The 24,007-nt window shown below is 39.4% G+C and overlaps 1 protein-coding gene across 2 annotated transcripts in view; it reads left to right on the forward strand.

Moving 5' to 3' along the window:
* The window catches only part of camk1b (calcium/calmodulin-dependent protein kinase Ib), a 44,998-nt gene extending 26,398 nt beyond the window's left edge, over positions 1-18,600 (forward strand). For both annotated transcript variants that reach the window (XM_039797962.1, XM_039797961.1), the window contains 10 exons: positions 4,468-4,599; positions 9,267-9,341; positions 10,493-10,631; positions 10,796-10,922; positions 11,296-11,371; positions 11,547-11,659; positions 13,284-13,362; positions 13,990-14,077; positions 14,617-14,740; positions 15,312-18,600. In XM_039797962.1, the coding sequence (XP_039653896.1) occupies positions 4,468-4,599; positions 9,267-9,341; positions 10,493-10,631; positions 10,796-10,922; positions 11,296-11,371; positions 11,547-11,659; positions 13,284-13,362; positions 13,990-14,077; positions 14,617-14,740; positions 15,312-15,409 (1,051 nt within the window). In that variant the 3' untranslated portion in view covers positions 15,410-18,600. The remainder of the gene's footprint in view (positions 1-4,467; positions 4,600-9,266; positions 9,342-10,492; positions 10,632-10,795; positions 10,923-11,295; positions 11,372-11,546; positions 11,660-13,283; positions 13,363-13,989; positions 14,078-14,616; positions 14,741-15,311) is intronic.
* Positions 18,601-24,007: the final 5,407 nt, after the last annotated feature.

Below are 24,007 nucleotides of genomic sequence, written 5' to 3' on the forward strand. Positions count from 1 at the left end.
TGTCATGGACTTAACCTCTGTAAATGGGCACGCGCTCTACCAGGTGACCATCCAGGCACCCAGAGAGCCCACACTATTGAACTTTGTATTAAACAAATTAAATTATTTCTTCATTGTTATTGCTATGTTTAGTAAAACTAAATAGAGGGGTTTTTGGTGTTGTTTTTTCACAAAACATCGCCCTTTGTTAGCAGATTAATGTTGGTACTCTCCTCCAGCCGATATATTTACTGTATTGCTATTATGCCCAGAATAAACATAATCATTGGCAAAAAGAAAAGGCCTTGTATGGAATGTGCTACATAGTCCACATCCTCAATATGCAGAATTCACCTATTTTAAATGGTGCCGTGTTAGAGATCGTTCCCTAACACAATGAAAATGTTACCCTGCAGTTCGCTGACATTCAGAAAGAAGGAAGTATTTTCTGGGACAACATAAAAACAATGCGCAGCACCATTCGGTACAAGGAAGTGAGGGGTAAAAAGACTTCTGTTTCTGACAAATAGGCTTTGTCTACAGTTCAGCTGAACTAGGGTTGCTGTTTCACTTAATTTGGGGAATAATTAAAAGGATGTGCCACTGGAAAGGGTTTGCCTGCAAACAAACAATAGGACTATCCATAGTTAAAAACACGTTAGTGTTCTCAGATTTTTCAGTGATTGTGTGAACCACTGTTTGACACTTCTCCCAGAGCCCCTCACTGGGAGTATGGAGAATGTCAACTAAATCCTCCAGATGCTACAGAGGAATTTGCAGCACTGACAACCTCCTCCACGCAGCTGGATTTCTGCCAAAGCTAATGGCCTCTCTGTGACAATTACTTTATGTTGAGATGTGACCACAAGGCCTCACTCCCAGGATGATTCTTATTTTTATCAGGAAATGGGTTCAGTGTTCTGTTTTTAAGGTTAACTAGTGCAGTGCCCGTTCAAAACAGGGGGTTGATTGCTTGGACTCTTGTATTGCTGCTTGTAGCGTTCTCCAGAACTCCAAAATAACTTACAGAAGGACCCCATAGAACTTAATAAGCAACCATACTACTGTATACTGACTTACTGTGTACTTCTACTTCAGAGAAAAACGTTACTACTGCATTTACCTGACAGAGAACCTTGCAGATTCAGAATAGACTCAAAATATCACAATTAAAATGTAGAGTACTCACAGATATTTGCCTCATGGACTCATGGGCGTGCACCATGCGCCACCCAATTCCGGCTTGTTATGAGAGCCAATCAGCAACAATCTGCGTTAATTAACCACCAGAACCGGACCGAGCACAGAGATGGACTCACATTGGACTCACAAAGACGGCCTCGAAATGTGAGTGTGTAGCTTGAGAGAGAGAGAGAGGTCTTGTCTTTTTCATCCACGATACATGTTTATCGCACACACAGTCAGTGTTCAATGACGGCGGCGCTATACCCGTCTTCGTCGTTATTATTATTAATGAATTTAACACTTCTGCAGAGGTGTTCGTTTCCAAACAGGCTTAGTGGCTTGACGGTTAACATTTAAGTATGGATATGATGCGCAGGGGTGTTTTGCCGACGGTAATGTTAGTGTTGTTAGCAGACTTAAACCACTGAACCCAGGGTGAGTCTGAGTGAGACGGAGGAAGACTGCTCTCTTGCCCGGTCAGCTCCGAGATGACGTTATGTTCTGCCGTCTGCTTAGAAGCTCACAGCAACTTATAGTGCGTCCCATTTGTACTCAGAACTTGGATTTGTCCGAAGTCAAAGTGGGAAACACGCCTCCCTGACCCCGAATTTCCGAGCTCAGAATTCTGGCAACCACTGAGTTCCCCGAGCTAAAAATCTAACATGACTGCTTCGCGCATCTAGTGTCTGGCTTTTGTTTGCTATCTAATGTCGGCAAAAATTCCTTGTTATTGAGTTTCCTCTTAGCGAAATGATCTAAATTAATTTAACCTGGGCTTTTATTTTGAAGGGTAGAAATGCATTTTATTGAGTTTCCTCTTAGCGAAATGCTCTGAGTGAATTTAATTTTTTTGTGAAGGGTAGACATGGAATAGCCAGCGTTCCCGAATCTCGTCGTCTCTCCAATTAGATATTTTCGCCAGCATCTTCGTGTAAATGAACCTTCTTCACCCTTGAATGTTTGTATTTTCTCAGTTTCACGCCAACCGCATGATAGAAATGTCAGCCACACGCCCACTCGCTCAGAAAAATTCTCAGGACAATGACCAGCTCTATTCACACATGACATTACACAGACTTTGTACTAGGGTGCTGGCAGGGTAAAGTCCATTTAATGTTCGGTCCAACTGATTCTGACATTTGCGTTCTCACATCTGTGTAATGTCTAGATAATTTAGAGTTGTAGTGCATGTGTGAAAGAGGCTTAGGTCATGCACTTTCTTTTCTGGTCACAGTGGCATGGAACCATGCGAGTCCTTCCTTGTTTGTTAAGCTGATAAAGTATCTAAAAACTTAGTGACTGGATGATTTCCTCTCTGCCCACACGTACAGCTATATGTGGCCAAAGAGATACTGTAAAACAGCTGACATTTCTATATTACTAATTACCATACTGTAGACATTATGTTGCATAATCCTCCATGGACTTCATACATGTAATACATCTGAGACCACTTCCACTGTAGACCTTATTTACCATTAAATCAACTGAATTGAGAAATATGTTACACCAAAACACCATATGGAACTTACACTGACAGGGAGTAATGTAGGCCCTAATGATGCTTTACCTTAAACATCAGCAGAGGTTGTAAAAAATGTCTGCCTCTTCTGTTAAATGGGGTCATGGGAAAATGCTAAAAAAAAGTTCTGTTGATTTTACTTGTTTGTCATTATTGATTTTAGTTGGCAGGGAGACACATGGAGAGAAAAAGAGAAATAATGTAGTTGTTTATTGTAGAAGGCGTCAGGGCAGACCTAGTATAAGACTGTTGAGTACAGTTATCTGTACACATATGACAACATACAGTACCAGATGGTTAAAATATACATTAAAATGCTTGGTAAGTGATAATGTTACTACTAGTCCACCTATGCTGAAAATAAAGAATACAAGGAGTTAGCTCTCTGTTATGTTAATGGTTATTATATGTCTTATATGTCTAAACCTAGCTATGGTGAATAGTGGTGTCACGATTCTCGGAATCCTTGATTCAATTAAATTTTCGATTTTTTTTTTAAAGCACAGGTTGTTATGCCATTTTTAGACAATATATTTATGCAATATAATATCTGACCTTTGTTCGCAATGTACCACACTACATTGTCAAATTTAAAACATGTATAAACAACATAATGTAACAATAACATGTCAACTGGAAACTTGAAAATTTGTCAGTAAAGTAAAAAAAAAAAACTTCAACCGTGTGGTTTTGTCGGGATTAAGCTATAAGCAGAAGGAAACTCCGCTAGCTGCTATGCTAATGTGCAATGGTAAACACACAGAATATGGTACACGCACATAGCAGAGCTTGCAAACTGTGGCTTTTTTGTCGACAACGCGAACGTTGTCAACATAACTCACTGGAAATCCAAAATACTTCCACACCGGCGACTTCAGTGAAAGAGGATGGGGTTCAAGTTCTGTCGATGGGTCTCCTGCATCTGCAGTTGCCATCCTATCTTTTGACTGTAATGTTGACTCGCAGCACTTCAACACGTGTGGTTTTTTTTCCCCGCTTGGCAGAACGTGAAATGGGGGCGTGCATGTGGGCGGGCGCAGTTCCACCATTGGCCGCTAAGCCCATGGTTGCATTAAGACATCGCGCTGTTCCTGGAGGCTTGGATGGCTGCTTGACAAGCCGACCGGACGGGATTCCATTTTTTTAATTCAAAATTCGAGATTGTGACTTAATTTCAGTCGATTTCAAAATCGTGACACCCTTAATGGTGAACTTTATAATCCACATACACATACCAGCAAGTACTATACTAAGCTGACACTTTTTCAGTAGTATTGTTAACTTTAAAAGAAATAAAGTATGTTAAAAGGAAAGAAAGAGGCCTGTTACCATACAGTAGGTTGCACAGAATGATAATGTGGCCATCCAATTGATTGATGGTCCTCACATGAGTGAAGCTTTAAATTAAAATCCTTTTTTTGGCCAGTATCAAAATTTGTCACCAAGATAAACCTCAGCAATTGATATTGGTGCTTCCAAATCATCCCACCAAGTTGTCCCCTCTCCAAAACTTGACTCAGCAGAAACCCTAAGACTTCAGGAGGAGTCTGAAGTTAAAAAATAAACACAATCTGGTATCAGCAGCCTAGAATTTCTACCAGCACTAAGATGCAAGTAGACAAGTTATCACAAGAGTTTGGCCGATTTAACATCAAAGCAGGAATTTCCTTTTTTTTTTTTTTTCTCCAAAATGTCACAGATGCATGTGAAGAGCTCTGCCTAAACACCGAAAGATAAATGGACTGAGGTCTGACAGACTGACCTGTGTGTTTGTGTTTCAGGGGAGCTTTCTCTGAGGTGGTCCTGGCTGAGGAGAAGGGTACCCAGAAATTGGTGGCTATCAAGTGTATCCCCAAGAAGGCTTTAGAGGGCAAGGAAAACAGCATTGAGAATGAGATAGCAGTCCTGCACAAGTAAGTGGACTTCTATGATTAGCAATAATAGACCCTATATTTCTTTATTAATCAATAACATGATATATCAAATAAACATGCATTTTTAAGCCAGTCTGTATTGTACCACACACTTTTCAATGTTTAACAATGTGCAGCATTAGCTTGCATCTGAAATACTTGCCACAAGGTTCAAGATGGTACATTTTTCATCATTGTATCTCCATTACTACATCATGTACGTTGTGTCACATTATTAGATATCCTATATAATACTGCAGTAATATGATGCATGTGATGATATAATGCATTTTAATTAAGCACCTTTTAAAGCACTCAAGGACACCTTACAGGCACAGTTGAAAACAAGCATCAATGTATTAAGACATCATAAACTCAAACAAAGACTGATTTGAATTTGCATCATATTCAACTTTATCTACTTTTCACTTGATTACTGTTATAATACATAATAGTAATTCCTTTTATCTATAGACTTTCATGTCACTCAAGATCACCTTACAGCTGTAAAACAGTAATAAACTGTAAGACTTGGATCCATATATTCTGTACAGAAAAGGGCCAGTTCAATCAACTAACTAACTAACTAACTAACTAACTAACTAACTAACTAACTAACTAGCCATCCAGGTAGAAAATTCAACACCAGCTTGTATTTCAGGAAACAATGTCCTGATTAATCCGGACCTACAAAAGCTAGCACACATGATTCCTCTTTATCCAGCTCATGCACATGTTCCCTTTCTACCTGTGCATGAGATATACGGTTGTATTATATAAAGACAAAGGCAAGTGACAATAACACAATTACAGTTCAAACGTACTTCTCTTTAGATGTGGGGAACCACAGGCCATGGTGAAACGGGCTGATCTACATTGGTTCCCACATTATTTTTAGAGCTCTTGTTGCCTGGGTTACGGGAGACACAACTCTAGCCAATATACAGCTATGATCCCTCCTGAGGTGAGGTGGAATGAGAGTGGTGGGGGTTAGTTAGCTGTTGGCCTGTTAAACTTGGCCTGAAAATCATAGTTTGCCTTCTTTGTCTGAAGTTTGTGTAGACTCGTACAAAACTTTCATTACTCATTGTAACACGTCATCCTCAACTCCCCCTCACAGAGAATGGGGATGAGGTCTGACTGAGTAGTATATCCTTAAAGCTGCATTAATTCATATTTTTATATTAACAACGGATCAAATGACTACATGAAAGGTGAGCAGCGTGGCTCATAGTGATGAACCCACAGAGATTTATCACCCGACGCTGCAGTCCCCCTCGGCTCTGCAGTCTTTCAGATGATTGTTTTGGTTTTACGGTTTGCAGCGTTACTGTTTAGATTCAGTCTCACCGCTGCCATCAGTCTTATTTCCAGCAGAATTTAGGAGTTGAGAACCAGATAGTTACTGATGCTTTCAATAGGTGTAATTGTAAGCTAAAATAGTGTAATATGTTAACATTTCCTTTGGTTTGCAAGGTCATGAAGTCATCAGATTGAAAATATTATTTCCTCTCTTTGGATTATTCAGTCCAGTTAAAGGTGTAGTCACAGCCTGTTGTGTGAATACAACAGCCAAACTTACAATCAGTAAGTAAAGTATTGTTAACACTAAATTGATCGTGTACCTGTGTAATTGTTGAAAATCAAATCCCACTTTTGTGTCAGCAATGTACTTATCCCATATAATGAAAATTCCCACCCCACAACACTGACGATTTACAGTGAAGTAAACCTGCTCTCTTGTTTTTGACTACAGGAGACAGTTGGCACACAATATTTTTATTCTGTAATAAAAATGCTGTGGCTGAAACGGTGGCAGAACATTATACGGCCCTCGCTATCTTCGCTTCTCCTTCCTGTTATGAGCCAAACCTGTCATCTTGACTTTTCTTTTATGACTCCTGTTATGTCTCCCGCTGTAATTTATTGGTGTTTATTTAATGTTTCCAACCTGTGTAAAGCACTTGTGACAGTGTTTTGTTTTGAATATTAAAAGAAGTTAATTTATTATCAATTCAGTGTCTAATGGCCCAGTTTGGGTTGCGGCAGATGTAGATAATCCTCATTGGATAGACTCAGGCTACGTTCAGACTGCAGGGGGGGTCAAGTGACCAGGTCAGACTTCTTCAGAAGTAGTGTGAACACTCAAATCTTGTCCAGGTCAGATTTTTTTCCAATGCGGCCGCAGTGTGAACAACCAAGGCGGATTTGATGCAACTTTTACGTCTATCTACATCGACATTTGTCATAATTACGTATGCGCCGGCGGGAGTTAGCCCTAGACACAGACACTAAAATTAAAAACTTGACTAGGACTACAAAATGGAGAACAGTGATGGAGCAAGTCAATGGAGGGAGAGTGAGGTGTTAGACCTAATTAGTGTATGGGGAGATACTTAAATTCAGTCAAAACTAGAAGGATCATACCGTAACCTCTCCGTTTAAAAAAAATAATAGCCAATTTGGCTCACTTTTTCTTCATTCTTCTCCTCCTCAGCACCTGCTCATTAATGTTACAGCTGCCATTACACAAACATTTAGAAATAAAAGCGAAAATGCTTACTTCCTCCATAACCTCCCTAACTTTAGTGCAACAGCGTGCTGTGTCTGATGTCATTGTTATTGTTCTTTTGCGCATGTGGGTAAAAAAACCCACAAACAGTTCACACTGGAATCTGATATAGGCCACATTTTAAAGGTAATGTGAACAGCCAAACAAAAAAATTGGATCTGAGCAAAAAATCTGAATTAAGCGTTAAGACGTGTGGTGTGAACGTAGCCTCAGTCAACTCATCTCTGTTCTGATAACTGTTTGTTAGACGGCCGCACAGCCCAGTGGTGGTTTGATGTATGATGTATGTAGACCTATTATATCATCACATTGGTTAGCTGGCTGTTCATCCTCTTCTCATTTTATATAGACCAAATATTTACTCAAACACAGACATATGGTGACTAATCACGGTCTAGCTAAGTCATTTGTAGCCGTGCCAGTCAGAGGAGTTGGTGTAAAGTTGCTGTGGAGGCTCCGTTGAAACTCTGAAAAGGCTTATTAACATGGCTGTTTCAAATGTCCGGGTAAAATAACCCAAAAACCTTCCCATTGAACTGGCAGGGAGACGGATTACTAAACTGCAGTTTCTCTCCTTGACCACTCATAAAAAAACAGCTCATACCTTAGGAGTGGTATGACAGAAAATGTTAGTGGTTTTGAAACCTTGACTCTTATAAACCGCGGTATACCTTGAAACCGGTAACTGGCCCATGCCTCGCTAGACTCAACAGAAAATGGATTAAAGAATCCATAGATCTACCAATTTCACCCAAATGTCAGATGTAGTCATTACTGCAGAGAATCACCAGCCCTCAATAGACATTTCAGCTCCCTGACAGTCACCATGACCAAGGTTTTTCTTGCACAGAGGAATTTTTGGCACCCCTGACCCTATTTTTTTGTTAATTTGGGTTTTTATTTACTGAAGCATAATAGACATTTTTGTTAATCAAATTGTCAGAAATAACATACTGCATGCATACATCTCTGCCAAATAAGGTAATACAGACTCTTAGCGTTCACTGTACGCGGATTGATCATGCTTACTGCCGTGCGTAGTCACCCTCCCCCCAAAGGCCCATTCTGAGTCAGGAAAAACCCTACATGACCAGTGTCCACCATAAGTTCTTCAGAAACACACATGCACAGAAACTCACCTTTACTGCATTTATTTGACCTTCTGTAATTGTGTGTGAAAGTGCATGCTTGAGCTCACACTCTTTACATGAGTCTGCTCACTCGGCAGGTATAATCCATAATTCATTCTTCACTGGGTCCATCTCGCCTTCCACACTGAGCTAAGCAGAATGAAGGTGTTCATGTATTTACAATCTGGATAAGAGTCATTGGTGTAATCCAGCATGAGCTCATGCTGACTCATGCACAGTTACCTCTGGTACAGCTCAGACACATGTTGGCTTTGTGTTGTCTTTGTCCTCCTACCTTCAAGTCAACTCAGTAACACTCAAGCCCTCATTCATAGTCCAGATACTGAGGTTAATTAATTGAATGGGTTACACACAAGCAAATAATATAACAAAAATATTTTTAAAAATTGGCTTTGCAAATGCTTTGTTTGTTAGACCTCAGGGCTACACATAATGTGTTGTGGTGAGAGACACTGAATGTAAACATAACTTTTGATTGTTTACAAGAAGGGCCCCTTTAAATTGAGAGTATTAAAGTTGTCACAAGGTGGGAACAGGGTAATAACAAATACATTTGTACATGTACACACTTAGTGGCCACTTTATTAGGTACATCTGTACAACAAAATGCAATCCAATTCAACTGTTCTACCATAAAGTCTACTTTTACTGTATGATTCCTATCATGCTCAGTTTTTGCGACCTTTGTAATGGTAGAATTTATGCCAGAGCTGTTACATGAAATTGCATTAGAATGTACAAGTGTGCCTATTAAAGTATAATACAGGTATGATACACACTGTTACCATACCAATCTCGATCCGCTGAATCATCATTTTACCCCTATCACCGCACCCACGGGTGTCAAGGGGCAGCAGAGCACAGAGTTGACAACAGAATGACTAGTAGAATTATTAATATTATAAGAACATCTTGCCTTACTTTTCTTCTCATCTTCTTCACAGGATCAAACACGCCAACATTGTATCTCTGGAAGAGATATTTGAAAGTAAATCACACCTCTACCTTATCATGCAACTGTGAGTATTTACATGTGTGTGGGTTTGTGTGATGTGGGTTTCAAACTCTCTCCCACGCACACTGCATGTCACATGCCATTAATTGCACCCTGTAACACACACGCAACACTGTACTATGCCTACTCATCAACACCAGTGGGGAGTTTGCCCTCACACCTGCAGCCTGTCAGCCTCCCACCCACCTCAACTACTGAAATGTCAGAGAGAGAGAGAGAGAACAAGAGAGAGAACAAGAGAGAGAACAGATTAGAATCAGAAGCGCTGTTAACTGTGAGGCTCCAGAAAAAAATTAATTATTTATGCATTAATCACACTCAATGGCAAATCATAGACATAAAAGACAGAGGCAGAGAGGGAGGGTGTACATTTATCAAGAGAAAGGATGAGTGGGAAATTGTTTTTTTGAGTATGTCCCCGTTCCTCCCATCCTTCGTCAAAACAATATGTTGCAAGGAGAAACACTTGAATGCTCACGACCAGATTCCCACAGTTCTGATCTTCTGTTAAAATGTTGCTTCTCCTGGAGGCTCAAACAAACGTCTTCACATCATCTGTAGACAGAGTGAAGTCTCCATCTAGTGGCTTCTAAGTCTAATGTCAAGAGACATCATCACACTGTCTGTGGTTTCATTCACACCACAGTGGACCTTTTTTCACTCCCACAAAAAAAAATACTTTTGTATTTCTATCTTCATGAATTTGTTTGCTAGAGACATATAACTGTAGTACATTTCATACAGCGTATTATAGCAGTTATTTACAACTTTGAACAAATGAACAAGTTTCCTTGTTCAGATTAGTCCCTATTTTATATTTCCCTCATGCACGTTCTCTCTCACACTCTTGACAGTTTGTCTTGTTCACAAATATTTTGAAAATAATATGTTTACACCATGTATTTTTACACTTTCAGAATTTATCTCACTATTCCTCCATTGCAACCATCAAGACCTACCTGGCTAAAGGCCTACTTGGTTAAATAAAGGTTAAATAAAAAAGAAGGAAAATCTTTAGCTCTCTCGGCCAATCAGTGGGCGCCTTCCATTATTTCCAGTCCAGTCTGATTTGTGTGGTTGTTGTCTCCATACTGTACTATATATTCCACAAGCTTTTCTTCTCTTTCATGATTGGATCCTTCCTACTGTTTCTAGGGTATCTGGCGGAGAACTCTTTGATCGTATCATAGAGAAGGGCTTCTACACGGAGAAAGATGCCAGTAAGCTCATTCAGCAGATTCTGGATGCCGTCAAATACCTCCACGACATGGGCATTGTGCACCGTGACCTCAAGGTCAGTACTCGGGCCACAGATATTAATGGAAAGTTAGCCTGCATATGAGTTTCATTGATACTTTTTTTTTGTGTGTGTTCAGGAAAAAGTTTGCATGATTTGTGTGATGGTACTCTGTCATCATCTTTCATTTCTGGTTTTGGTTTTGTCCCTCCTCATCGCAGCCAGAGAATCTGCTGTACTACAGCATGGATGAAGACTCCAAGATCATGATCAGTGACTTTGGTCTGTCTAAGATTGAGGGCTCTGGCAGTGTGATGTCAACAGCTTGTGGAACACCTGGATATGTTGGTAAAGAAGTCAGAGACTCTGCTTCGAATGAATCCATTTTACAGCGGCAGGGAACACTGTATCATGCAATATTTGCACAATGCCAATATCCGACTGGTACTGCAATGCAAAATCTTACATTAAACACCATCTACAGCTAATCGGAAGCTCATATAGATATTCAAAGTCAGGAATCATTTTTAGCCCAGTAAAAGAAATCCAGTTTAATTTTTGTCAATAATTTTTGCCAACACGGTCACACTTTAACTTTACTCACATGCTCAACTAGAAAATGAATCCCTTTTTAACATACTAATGCTGCTGAACATGTGTCACACATCGTTAAACATCTGTCTTGCTAATGCTCGTGTATAACCTTGTTTTGTTCTTTCAGCCCCTGAAGTGTTGGCTCAGAAACCCTACAGTAAAGCAGTGGATTGCTGGTCTATTGGTGTCATAGCCTATATTCTGTAAGTACACTTTTTGAACCGAGCCTAACACAGGATAGATTGAGGTATTATAGTCATTGATGCAGTTATAATCATCTCCTTGCTGACTGCTTTTATAACTGCAGTGATTGTCATTTTAACCTCCTGGGATGCTTCTAGTAGAAAAACATGACATCTGTGCTCTCCTGTGTGTCAGGTTGTGTGGTTACCCTCCGTTCTACCATGAGAATGATGCCAAACTGTTCGAACAGATCCTGAAGGCAGAATACGAGTTTGATTCTCCTTACTGGGATGATATCTCTGATTCAGGTACAGTAATTATCAAGCTATTTTTCTCTTAAAAAGGCAGAGAGACACATCAAACACGTCTATATATCTCTTTGAATGTGTAGATCTCCAAGTGTGTATTAAGTTCTTTAGATGTGTTATTTTTCCAGGTGCATAATCTATTAAAGGTCACCGGGGAAACAATTATTAAACCACCCAGAACATCTTTTTGTCAACAGCTTCCCCTGACCTCAAGTTAGCTTAGAAACTGTCCTGGCTCTGCCTTGTATCTTCCTAGTGCCCAAACCTACTGAATTCCTCTTGATCTATTTGAGAAGTGGCCTAAAACCATTATCCTCCCTCCTTGCTTAACTCCTTACTTTATCACATAGACTGAGGTCAGCCACTTTATGGGATACATGTATCATATGTGAGGGTTAAAACGTAGACTCTACATCCCACACATGTCCTGGAAAAACTCAACAACCTGGGATTCAGTTGCATCTTCCAGTCATAAAAACAACCCTGAAAATGACATTGAATATTAAATTGCATAAATGTCAGAAAGGAATAGGAAACTTTTTATTAATGCAACAAAATTACAGTCACTTTAGCTGAAATTAGATCTTTGTTCAGGGATGAGGTTGAGCTGAAATATTTTCTAGTACAATAATCTTACAATAATCTAAATCAGATGAAAATCTTCACAGTAACAACAAATAATCTAAAACATGTTTAAACAAAGTCCTCTCCTGCACCTTCTCCCTTAAAGGTGCAGTAAGTGATACTGCGCAAAGATTGTTGATATTTGAACTCAGCAGCCCCCTTTAGAATCTCCACCCCATATTGGACACGCTTGTAACGCACATTGCCATAGTGACCAGTGAAACACTTCTGCTAGTATTTCTGCTGACTAAAGGAAATATGGCAGAATCGATTTTATCTAGGTTGTGGATTAGCTTTTGCTGTTTTTCAGCGATCTCTTGATAACTCCTGGCTGGACGGCCCATTCATATGCTGCCTCCCCCCCAACTGGAGTTGCCTGTTGCTGATTGGCTGGAATTGTTTTGGCGCTCATGCTCTCCTTTCTGTTTGTTTTCCATTTACACAGCCAGGGAAATTTTTTTTTTAAGAATACTAAATACTCACTGCCGAACAGCTGTTTGGCACAAACAAGTTTTCCTCTCTGCAACACACAGAGCCACTCATCCGGCAGGAAAAACAAGTAGGCAGCCCGGACTTGTTAGTATCCACTCCCTCACCTGACACACAGTACAAGACAGAGAGTACCTCTTATCCGAGAGTGTGTTTCCAGAGCCAGTCAAGCTTTTTCTCATTTTTTCATTTCAAGTTTTCTAAGATAGTTAATATGGTATCCAATCCCTACCTTTCACCTTACAGGTAGGGAGCCCACAAGCAAAAGCAATGATCCCATGTTTATTTATGTATCCCCCAGTCTTGGCTCTTTTCCCTGCTCTGGGCGATGATCTCTTCAATATTTAGAACAAAGTATACAATTGATGCAGCGGACAATTTTCTGGCATATGGGAATTACCTCAAGATTTGTTTTCTGTTGTTGACAGCACTTAAATTATTACATCAATGCAACTGGTGCAACTTTTGTAATACTGACTTTTTTATTTTGAATCTTTTTTTGTCATTATAGCTAAAGACTTTATAGTCCACCTGATGGAGAAAGACTCCAACACACGTTACACCTGTGATCAGGCTCTGCAGCACCCCTGGTACTGGTCCTCCCTCTGTCGTCTGATTAAAACCTTGATACTTTCAACTTCAGTGATTTACTAGTTTCAACCAGACATGTATAAAGTACTAGAGACCCAGACTTGAGTAAAAGTACAAATGCTCTATCAAAAAAGTGACTTGAGTAGAAGTTGAAGTGCTCTTTAAGCACCACACTTAAGTGGAAATACTAAAGTATTCAAAAATGTTTGTACTTAAGTATTGCAAGTAGTTTATTTGACAATGTACTACTCAAGTACAGAAAGTAAAAGTACAAGTATTGGGTTATGTAGTTATTAAAGAAAGCAGTCAAAAGTTTGAATATCATATTGTTTATATTATTTCAAATGTTTAGCCTAACGAGTAACGACGCAGCACATACCAAATGTATCGGAGTAAAAGTATTAAAGTCATCGAAAATATGTACTGAAGTTAAAGTGGAAGTAGGAGAAAAAAAATAATACTCCAGTAGAGTACAGATACAGCCTTTTAGTACTTAAGTACAGTAGTGAAGTAGTTCTACTTTGTTAGTATACATCTCTGGTTTTAACTAATCCCAGTTGTGGCTGTACATGTCACTTTTATCCATGGCACACACTCTTATGTTTCCTTACCCCTCTGTTTGTCAGGATTGCTGGGGATACTGCTCTGGATAAGAACATCCACGAGTCTGTCAGTGCTCAGATCAAGAAGAATTTTGCTAAGAGCAAGTGGAAGGTAAGTCAGACTTCCAGTTTATCTTGGATGTATGTCATATGATTTTTTTTTTTTTGTCTTTTTAGTGTACATCGAGAGAATACAGTTTAGCTACAATAAAAAGTGTTGTCTTGGTCTGAACTGAAGAATAGCTAGAAATGGTAAAGATTTGAGACTGCCAAAAATCTTTAGGCCAGTGGTTTCAAACCTGGTGGTTGGGACCCCCTCAGGGGTTGTTAAATGAATCCATGGGGTCACAAAAAGATAACCAGTGTGGGAAATAAGACAAAATTGTGCCTCACTTATTTATTTTATGCTTTTCTTCAAACTTTGCTCATACTATGCACAGTTTAACTCTCGGGGGCCTCTAAAAACTACTAATATGAAACACTCTTTAAATAAACTGGTTACAACTCACAGACGTGCACCCTCTTCTGAAAAAAATGTCCGGAACCACTGCTTTAGGCAGCTGTCCGTGTCGAGGTTGGTCTTTCAGTTTCAGATGAATGAGATTCTACAGTTTTCTGGGTTATATTGCATTTGTGTCTTTTCCTCTGCAGCAAGCATTCAACGCCACAGCAGTGGTCCGTCACATGAGGCGTCTCCAGCTGGGCACCAGCCACGAGGGACCCAACCCGCCCCTGGCCAGTCCGTGCCAAACTCATCTGCTTGAGGAAGGAGCAGGTACCACCTACACACACACACACACACACACACACACACACACACACACACACACACACACACACACACACACTGCAAATACATTAGGGGCGTTGAAATGAATCATTGCATCAATGCATCGCGATGCGGATGTGGAAGATTCTGCATCGATGCAGTGACCGACCATAATCGACTATTGGCTACTGATGTAATTTGTTGATTTTCCGGACGCTTTTTTTTTTTTTTTTTTGCCTTTTGTATGTTGTCTGCTGTGTTCAGACTCTGCTCCAATCAGGAAGTGTCTTTTTTTTTTTTTTAAGAGCAGATACAATAAAAAGGGGAGTTCATCTATATCTGACTTGAATTTGCAATATATAATAATATTGAGGAGGGGGACATGCATCGTGTTATCGATTCGAATTGTTGCAGGATAATCGTAATCAAATTGAATCGTGAGACCAGTGAAGATTCACACCCCTAAAATACATCCGTGAATATGGACTGCAGCTGTTGTCATTTCTAGTGTAACATATGTATTGGCTTTAATGACAAACAGGTACAGTACCGATAGTATGTCCTCTTTCTCTCTCAGATGCTTGTTGCGAGGGAGGATGCTCCCAGAACCTCGACGGCGGAGCTGACCCCCTGTCCAACTGCACCTACCGCTGCCACCCAACCAGCAGGGTGTGATCCCTGCACCTGCTCCACTTACTTGCCTAATCAATCCCAGTGACTTTCCAAATTTTACCCCCTCGGTGGAACGGGAGGTACCATCTCCCCCCTTATCTGGTTAGGAATACAGCGTCATTCCAACCTCTCGCCTGCAGGGGGAGCAAGTCTGTCCAGGCTGAGACGGAAGACCTAAAATGGGATGAAAGGAGGAGTAGGGAGACTTGATGATGATGATGATGCACCGGAGGATTACTTTTACAGACTGGGGTGGTAGTTTGGGATGAGTTAAAATGGGGAGAGGATACAAAGGAAGGAGGGGAAGATAACCTCCTCCACCAGCATGTCAGGGGGGATTGTTTTTTGCTGAAGCAGGACAGAGCTCGTTGAACACTGTTTTTACTCATTTTTGGTTCAGTCTGTCTCTTTGTTTGTTTGTTTTTGTTTATTGTTTTATACATATATATATATATAAATATATATTTGTGTTGTCTTTTTAACCTCCTACTGTGGAGTGTAAATCCAGAGACAATATCTGCATGATGAGGAGAGCGTTTCCCCATGCATGTTTTGTTATCTTAAGAGATATACCCTGTTGCAGAAATGCAGTATCACAGTACAATGCAAATGATGGAGTGTTGCGTGCAAAGTTGCTAAGGAATAGAGCATTTTGATGCGTTGCAGTATTTGAAATGAAATTGAGTCAAATCTTGTAATTTTTTCTGATCTGCATTCTATGTCTTTAAGTCATGCTTTCAGACAATCAGTAAGAATAGTTTATGCAATGAAAACTCCATATATGGACTATGTAGCCTTCCTTGTGGCGATATAGTGTTTCCATGCAGCGGTTAGGCTTCTCCCTTCTCTTTTTTCAACCCCAACCTCTTTAACCACTTGAGCACAGGGATATATCTTGTCTAAGGTGCCTTTAGGATATACAGTATGATGAGTTTATTTTCAGGTAGCTTCTGAAATGTTTTGTCAAAGCATAGACTCTTTCAGTCACTCCATATTTTGTATGTATCACATTTTAAACTTTAAAATGCAGTCATCATTACAATATGAAACAATAATATTGTTAAAGCCTTTCTGGAGAGCTTAATCAGGATTATTTTCAAAAAGAATCCGTCAAACACATGTTTTTTCAGAATTATTATTAGTATATTGCCAGCTCTCTCAAATACATCAACACATATAAAGGAACTGTGTTGATGTATTTCAACACAAATCCTATAGTAACTTTTATGAAAGAAACAGCATTTGCAAACCAGAAAAGGCATTGATCAGTGTGCTTAGCCATACTTGAGACTAGGCTGATTTAGTAGGATTAAGTATGTTGTGTGAATGCAAAAAAACAAAAAAGACTGCAACCAAAATATGATATGCATCTGTCACCATGTACTGTAATCGTACCCTCATTCCTATCCTTTTCTTTTTACATTATTTTACAGACTCATGTCCTCAACATGCAGCCTGTTTAGAAAGGAAACCTGGATTAAAAAATGTGAATATGCATCAGATTGACTCGCTTCATCTATGCTGCACATCCACCGGTGTTTTTTATGGTTGTGTGTGCATGAAGGGTACAAACTCTGTATTCATTTTCCATTCATTCACCTCTTTTTTTTTTTTTTTAAACAGACAAACTTATAGCAGGGTTTGCTCTTTTACAATGTAAATTCTTTAGAGGAGAATGGTGCTCAGACTGTAAGATGTAGAGGAGCTTAATGCACATTTGTTTGAATCCTCTGTAATTCATTTTGGACTGCCCTAGATGGCTCACAGATCTCCACTAAGGCAGTGAAAGTGATGCTGAGATCTTGCACCGACCATAGCTTCATCCATCCTCTGATTTCATTGTCCTGTCCTTAACAGGATCACATTTTCTTTTTAACCGTTTCTTTTTCTCTCTGATACAACCATATACACATTCGGTACTGATGTGATTAGCATGATGTAGCTTAGAATTTGTCAAATCCCATGATCAACAATGAGTAGTATGTACACTTCTTGTGATAATGTAACAGATGCCATGAGATGAGTGCTTTTAAAAGGAGAGATTTTGTCAGAGGTTTTACTCTTTTAGCAAGTTAAAAATTCTCTTCAAGTTCAATGTGCTGCTTCAAAGTCTTTGAGCTTTATTCTGCGTTCCTAATTGGATAGGCGTTGTAGTGTGGTGACTCCAAACTGTAAAGCGTAGATAAAAGATTTTTTAATTTCTGTGATTTTCAGTGTGAATTGTTCGTACTTCATGAATTACTGTGACAGAGAAAGACCCTAACAAGCAGAGGAAAGCTGAGGCATGGTGGCGGTTGTTGTCCTCAGTCTTGTCATGTTGGCAGACTGACAATATCACAATTAATCTTCTGATAATAAAAACAACTCCGCTAATTTGACATATAGCCACAAACATTCAGTCATAAATCTCCTGTAGTCCTATTTAGCTCCTGTAATCTGCCTACTAATGATTCATTTTAATGTATTAATATACTGTACAAAGTTTTTTACATACTTTGAATTAGCACACTTAATCCTAAAAGTGCTCAAAAATGATTCCCAAAAACCCTAAATGAAAAACTTATTTGTAGGAAAAAATCTAAAGATATATTAGAGAAGTAAAAGAATTTTGTTAAATTCACTTTGTTATAATTGAGCACTGTGAGTGAGCATTGAACCACCAAACCTAACAGAGAAATCTCTGGATGTTTGTTCTTGTGCTGTTCTTTGCTGAGGCAACGAACCTGGAAACTAAATATTTTTACATTCCAGTGCAATGAAACAAATGACGATGAAATACATAACCAAGTAGTATCCCATTACCTCACCACTCAACCACCTTGGCAGGAAAATAGCAGGAGTGATATGACATACTGTAGGCCTACATACATTTCGTTCCTGGAGTTTACAATGCATCAGCCAGAAAGAATTCAATGATTTGTGTGAAGGTTTCTCCTTTGATCGCTCATTAACCACTTGTAGAGAATGACCAATGTGTGATAACATTGTTAAATAAATATGTTGCCTTTTAAGAAATGCTGTTTTGGGCTACAGTGCGCTGTATACACCATAGACTGTAAAAATAAGTATACATAGATGCAGTGCATCATGGGTTGTTGAAAAGTGATTACTGCTCAGTGTGAAAGCCAGTGACTTGTGCTTGAAACAGATTTGTGAGTGAAATGCACATTAAATTCCCTGCTATGCATTATGAATCTGTCTGACTACATTTGTAAAAGATAAAAAGACATTTTGTAAGCTTATATTTCATGTCCCATATATCTTTAACAATATGCCAAAACGTTTAATCACAGGACTTATTTCTGGAAAACAATTATTTTAAGCAAATGTATTATTTTGCACTTAAGCAGGAAATAATGCAACCAATACTGCCCTGACAGATATATAGGATGGCATGTCCGTCGTTATGCCTTATCTTATCTTATTTATTTATTATTTTACAACAAAAAGTAATAATGACCTTTACAAAAACGTTAGCAACTTTCAACCAACGAAAGTTGTCCTTCCAGCTTTCCATTTAATATTATTACTTTTAAACAAATCTAATTAATGAATGAGCAATAATACATTTAAAATACAAGTGATTTAACCACACCAAATTGTGAATGTCACTTGAGTCAAAAGCTGAGTTAGCAGCTAAACTTCTACTCTACTAAGCTAGGCTAGTTACCCGGTTAGCAGGACTAATTTAGCAGTTTCTAGTCTTGACTGGATTTTGCTGCTGCCTTATTTATGTAGGATAATACACTAAATTACCAAGACGTTAGTTACCAAAATGTATTCAATTACAGGAGGAGACAGCTAGTGGGGAAAGGTCAGTGGCTTTATCTTTAGCCAATGCTAGCTGTGGCTAGCTCCTAGCTAGCTTTTACTTGCTAAGCTGTGTAGTTGACTATTGCAACTGCGCATTAAACATGCTGTTTTCTCTGAAATTATATATTTATATGGCATAATAACATGTAGTATGGTAAAATAAATGTCTACATTTTGACCAAATGTAGTTTTAACTTGTAGGGTATAAACGTATCGTGTCAGATTTCTTTAAAAGTTACTCTCATCCTTGTCAGGATCCTTGTCTCATCCTTCATCCTTGTCAGAAACGAGAAACCTGTAAGAAAAGTTATAATAATAATAACAATAATAATAATAATACAATAGAAGTGATACTTTTCTCAATGGGGAAATTCTGCAACTGTTGCTCTCATGAAATAGTTTTGTGGGTTGAAAGGTTTGTCATGAATGTTAATTTCATAGTCTGCTACATGAGGCCTCTCTCGTCCTCTCCGAGGAATGCTGGGTAATTGAGGCTTGTGGTTTGGCTCTCTGGATCGTTTGCGCTGGAGGAGACAGAGAACCAAGCGAGAGCATGAGTCTGGTGGTCGACCTCATTCAGGAGACAGCAGACAGAGTAAAAATTACGCGGTCAAACCAGAAACAAGGGAATGGTTCAAAATAATGGGAGATAAATTGCATGGATCACAAGGTAGAGAGTGCTGAAAGATGCAGGCGGTGGTTAGATGTGGAAGAGTGGAAAAAATTAAGCATAATGGCCATGGGTGAAACTTGGCACTGTGTAAAACAGTACAACTAAATCAAGGATGGGTCCAGAAGACATTTTTTTAATAAGCTAACACACATAACTTTATGCCTGGGTTTAATTTCCCCTACAGTATGAACGCATCAGCACATTGATGAAGATTGTGTGCATCCTCCTCCCATCCTGAATCTGGAGTGCTGTTGTCCATGCTTGCATGGAATGTGAAATAGAGACTTGATACAGAAACAAGCCAAAAGTGAACAACACTGGTATTACTCACAACTTCATCATTTGCATAGTGGATTTATCTGAGCGGTGTCAGCAATTAAAACCTTTTTCAAACGACCACTGTAAGCAAATTCCTATAGTGACGAGAATCATCATGAATAGGCTGCTATGAAATGAACAAGGCACAAAATTGCTAGCATACGCTCAATATGACTGCAGTATACAGTTGAGCTGTATGAGAAGTTTGAGCTTGTAATGAGCTACTGTTTATTTGCCAACTTGCATGCATGCTAACATGTTCACAATGCCAATGCTAACATGCTGAAGTATCGGTATAATGTTTGTTATGTCCACCATATTAGTTCAGTGTGTTAGCATGCTAACATTTACTAAGTAGCACTAAACAGTACACATCATGCTGATGGGAATGTCCTTAGTTTAGCAGGTTTTTAGTCATAAACTAAAGTATTGGACAAGTTAGAATTTTTTTTTTAAGATTATTTTTGGGGGGTTTTCCCTTTATTTTTGAAAGTGGATAGACATGAAAGTAGGAGAGAGATGGGGGATGACACGCAGCAAAGGGCAGCAGGTCGGACTCAAACGCTGCACCGCTGCAGGACTCAGCCAACATGGGGCAAACGTTCTTACTGGGCGAGCTAGAGGTTGCCCCGACAAGTTAGAATTTTGACCTGATGATGGCGCTAGATGAAAAGTCAGGGGATTGCCAAAGTCGGTTTTCAAGACGTTTTACTTAAAACCACAATGTCAACTTAATGGTGCAGCTTGTCAAGAAAAGTCAGGGGATTCATCTTCTGGGCACCATAAATGTATTTACAAAATTCCATGTCAATCCCTCCAGTAGTTGAAGAGATGATACTGTCTGGACCAAAGTGGTGGACCAACCGACAGACCAACATTGCTAACAATTCTGAAAACTAAAGCACTGTTGGCCTCAGTGGCTTTCTGAGGAGCACTGCTGTCTCACAGGTCCATGAACTCTTGTTACTCCCATCCAAGGTGACCTACTGTACCTGGCACAAATGTATACTCCAATAATTATGAAGATAACTGATAAGATGGTGTAGGTCAAGCTGTATGTGAGTTTATAAGGGCATATTTGGGGAAATAGTCAAATCAAATAAAAAAAACTCTTAATAAACCTTCATTAAATAAAATTGATTGATTGACTGACTATTCAAGGTTTCACCTTATGTCAAAGTGTTGAGGTAAGGTTTAATAATCAAATGTGTTGTGTGCACAGCGAAAGAGTGAGCACACACTCTGCCTTCCTGTCTGTCAGCAGGAACCTATTGTGCATCTGTCTGTCAGTGCTCTCAGGAGGTTTATGTGCCTATTATGCATGTTGTCCTTCAACATTTGTGCTGTCATAGGTGTGGAGAAATTTCACTAGTTGAGCTTTTCACTCTTTTTCCATTCTTTTTTAGTCAAAGTAGAATATGTTAAATCTGTACTCGACTGGGACATCTGGGTAGCTCACCTGGTAGAGCGCGCACCCATATAAAGCGGCTTAGTCCTCGACGCAGCCGCTTTAGTGACAGCTCCGACCTGCGGCCCTTTGCTGCATGTCATTCCCCCTCTCTCTCCCCTTTCAAGTCTAAGCTGTCCCGGAAATAAAAGCCTAAAATGCCCCAAAAATAATCAAAAAAATATATAAATAATCTGTACTAGACTGGTCTTCCTCTATGAGGTCTTTTGGGAAAAGAAATATTTGAGGGAATAGAAAACTCTGCCATTCATATGATTATTATTTTTACTTGGCCATTTATTCATAAAGCATCTGCATCAAAATCAAATCACTTCTTTCTTGGCCCATGGTGGAACTCAACAGCAAATTTAATCAAACAAAAAGACAAATAAACAAATGAACGTAACCTCCTTGGTGGAGGTAACAACAAATTCAATGACACGCCATGTGTAGTCTGATATGCTGTTTATTTTCATATGACACAAGAGGACATCCAAAGTTTAATCTCATCATGCAGATACTGCACAAATATTGTATAACGCCATATGACATGTTGGTAAGGAGTGAGGAGCTAATTAGGATACAAATCAATTAATCATTTTTATTCAGCTTTGATTTTCTTCTGCTTTGAACAAGACTAAATTCACACTCAAACTAACACACACGTCTTACAGACTGTGTCGAACATGTCAACACACACACACACACACACACACACACACACACACACACACACACACACACACACAAACAAACACACACACACACACACACCGCGGCATGCAGCCTGAGAGCTTTACTAACAAATAGTTGTTTGGATAGATTTAGAGTGGCTTTATGAACAAAATACCAAATAAATATAGACACACACAGACACACACACACAAACAAACACACACCTAATGACAGATATTTTCTTATATCTCAGTTCTGCATTTGTTTTGGATGCAATGTCAGATAGCTGAGAGCATCTTGGCCAAATATTTTCTTTGGACCAAAACATGGAAAAACAGACACAAATCATTAATGTAAAAAGATTTTCCAGTTCCATTTCTCCTTGGTCCTTTGGCCTCATATTGTTTTCGGAGTGAAACCAGGTTGTTTGAGTTTGAGCATGTCAAAGTCCCTGAGGTGCTGGAGCACAGCAGAGGGAAAGAGACTTAACTACACAGTGAGATCACCCTCCTTTCCGGGCCCTGGAGATGAGTGACGCGCAGTTTTTGAACAATTCACTCGCTGTGAATGACTCATTGTAGCTGATCTGAGTGGGGGAGACTATGTGAAAGTGTTTTGCTACAATGTTTCAAAGGCTAGTTCTTCAAAGTTTGTTTTAAGTCCAAAAAGATGGTCAGGGATCTCTTTTTGTGAGAAACATGGACTGAATTCTGACCCCACAGTTGCAGACCCTCAAAAGTCCTGCATGACATGGCATGTGCAAACCGCAGTAGGTAATAATAAACAGGATGGAGAGTATCTGGCAGTATGAGGAGAGCCACTAATTTTCCACTTTTGGGAAAATTCAGCCTGCAATTAGGGTCAAAGTCAGCAGAAACTTGACATCCATGTTACTTGCACAAGTAATACACGCGATACTGGCCTGTGCTGGGAGTTTACCTCGACTCTGTCCGTCAGACGACAAAGTCCCCGACCACGGCAGATGAAAAGGAAACACACTGTCATGAAGAAAACATGAAAAGAGCAGGATATATACAGAGGAAAATCCTGAAAGAGTGTTGTTTCCACACCTTAGCACATCTAGAATGGGATTTGACAGATTTTGTGGGGGCAATGGATCAAAGCAGACATCCGACAGGATGCAGAGTGGAATTATGAGTTGTCTGAGGTCACATTGGGGGTCGAAGTCACTATGATGTCAACACAGAAATGTGGCAAATATCTATGTGAACGACTCCCTGATAACTCAGTTTCATTCATTCATTCATTAATTCACTCTGTTCAGGTCAGTCCAACACAGCAGCTTTGTTTCTTCATTTCCACTGATTTATATTCTTATTTACATAGTAAACCCCTAGAAATTACAATTAATGTATTGGCCCCTACACCCTTTATTTAAACTGGGAGGTAGAAATAACAGCAGTTCTTTTCAGTTTTACAACTAAACAAATTCTGATCCAGGTTCGTAGTTCCTATTCTCAACAAAACCAGCTTGAGGAAAGACATTTTTGATTGACTTACTGAAGCCCCATCCACCAATCCTTGACATGCAAAAACACGCTCGCACACTGTGCATGTGCAGACTGCAGGCCGGTGCTTTCTGAAACCTTTTCTCAGGCAGTAATGCATGTTCATATAATATGCTCAGGCTGATTTTACAGCATGGGTTTGTACC

The sequence above is a fragment of the Perca fluviatilis genome, chromosome 4 (assembly GCF_010015445.1).
Source record: "Perca fluviatilis chromosome 4, GENO_Pfluv_1.0, whole genome shotgun sequence".
Taxonomy (NCBI): Eukaryota; Metazoa; Chordata; class Actinopteri; order Perciformes; family Percidae; genus Perca; species Perca fluviatilis.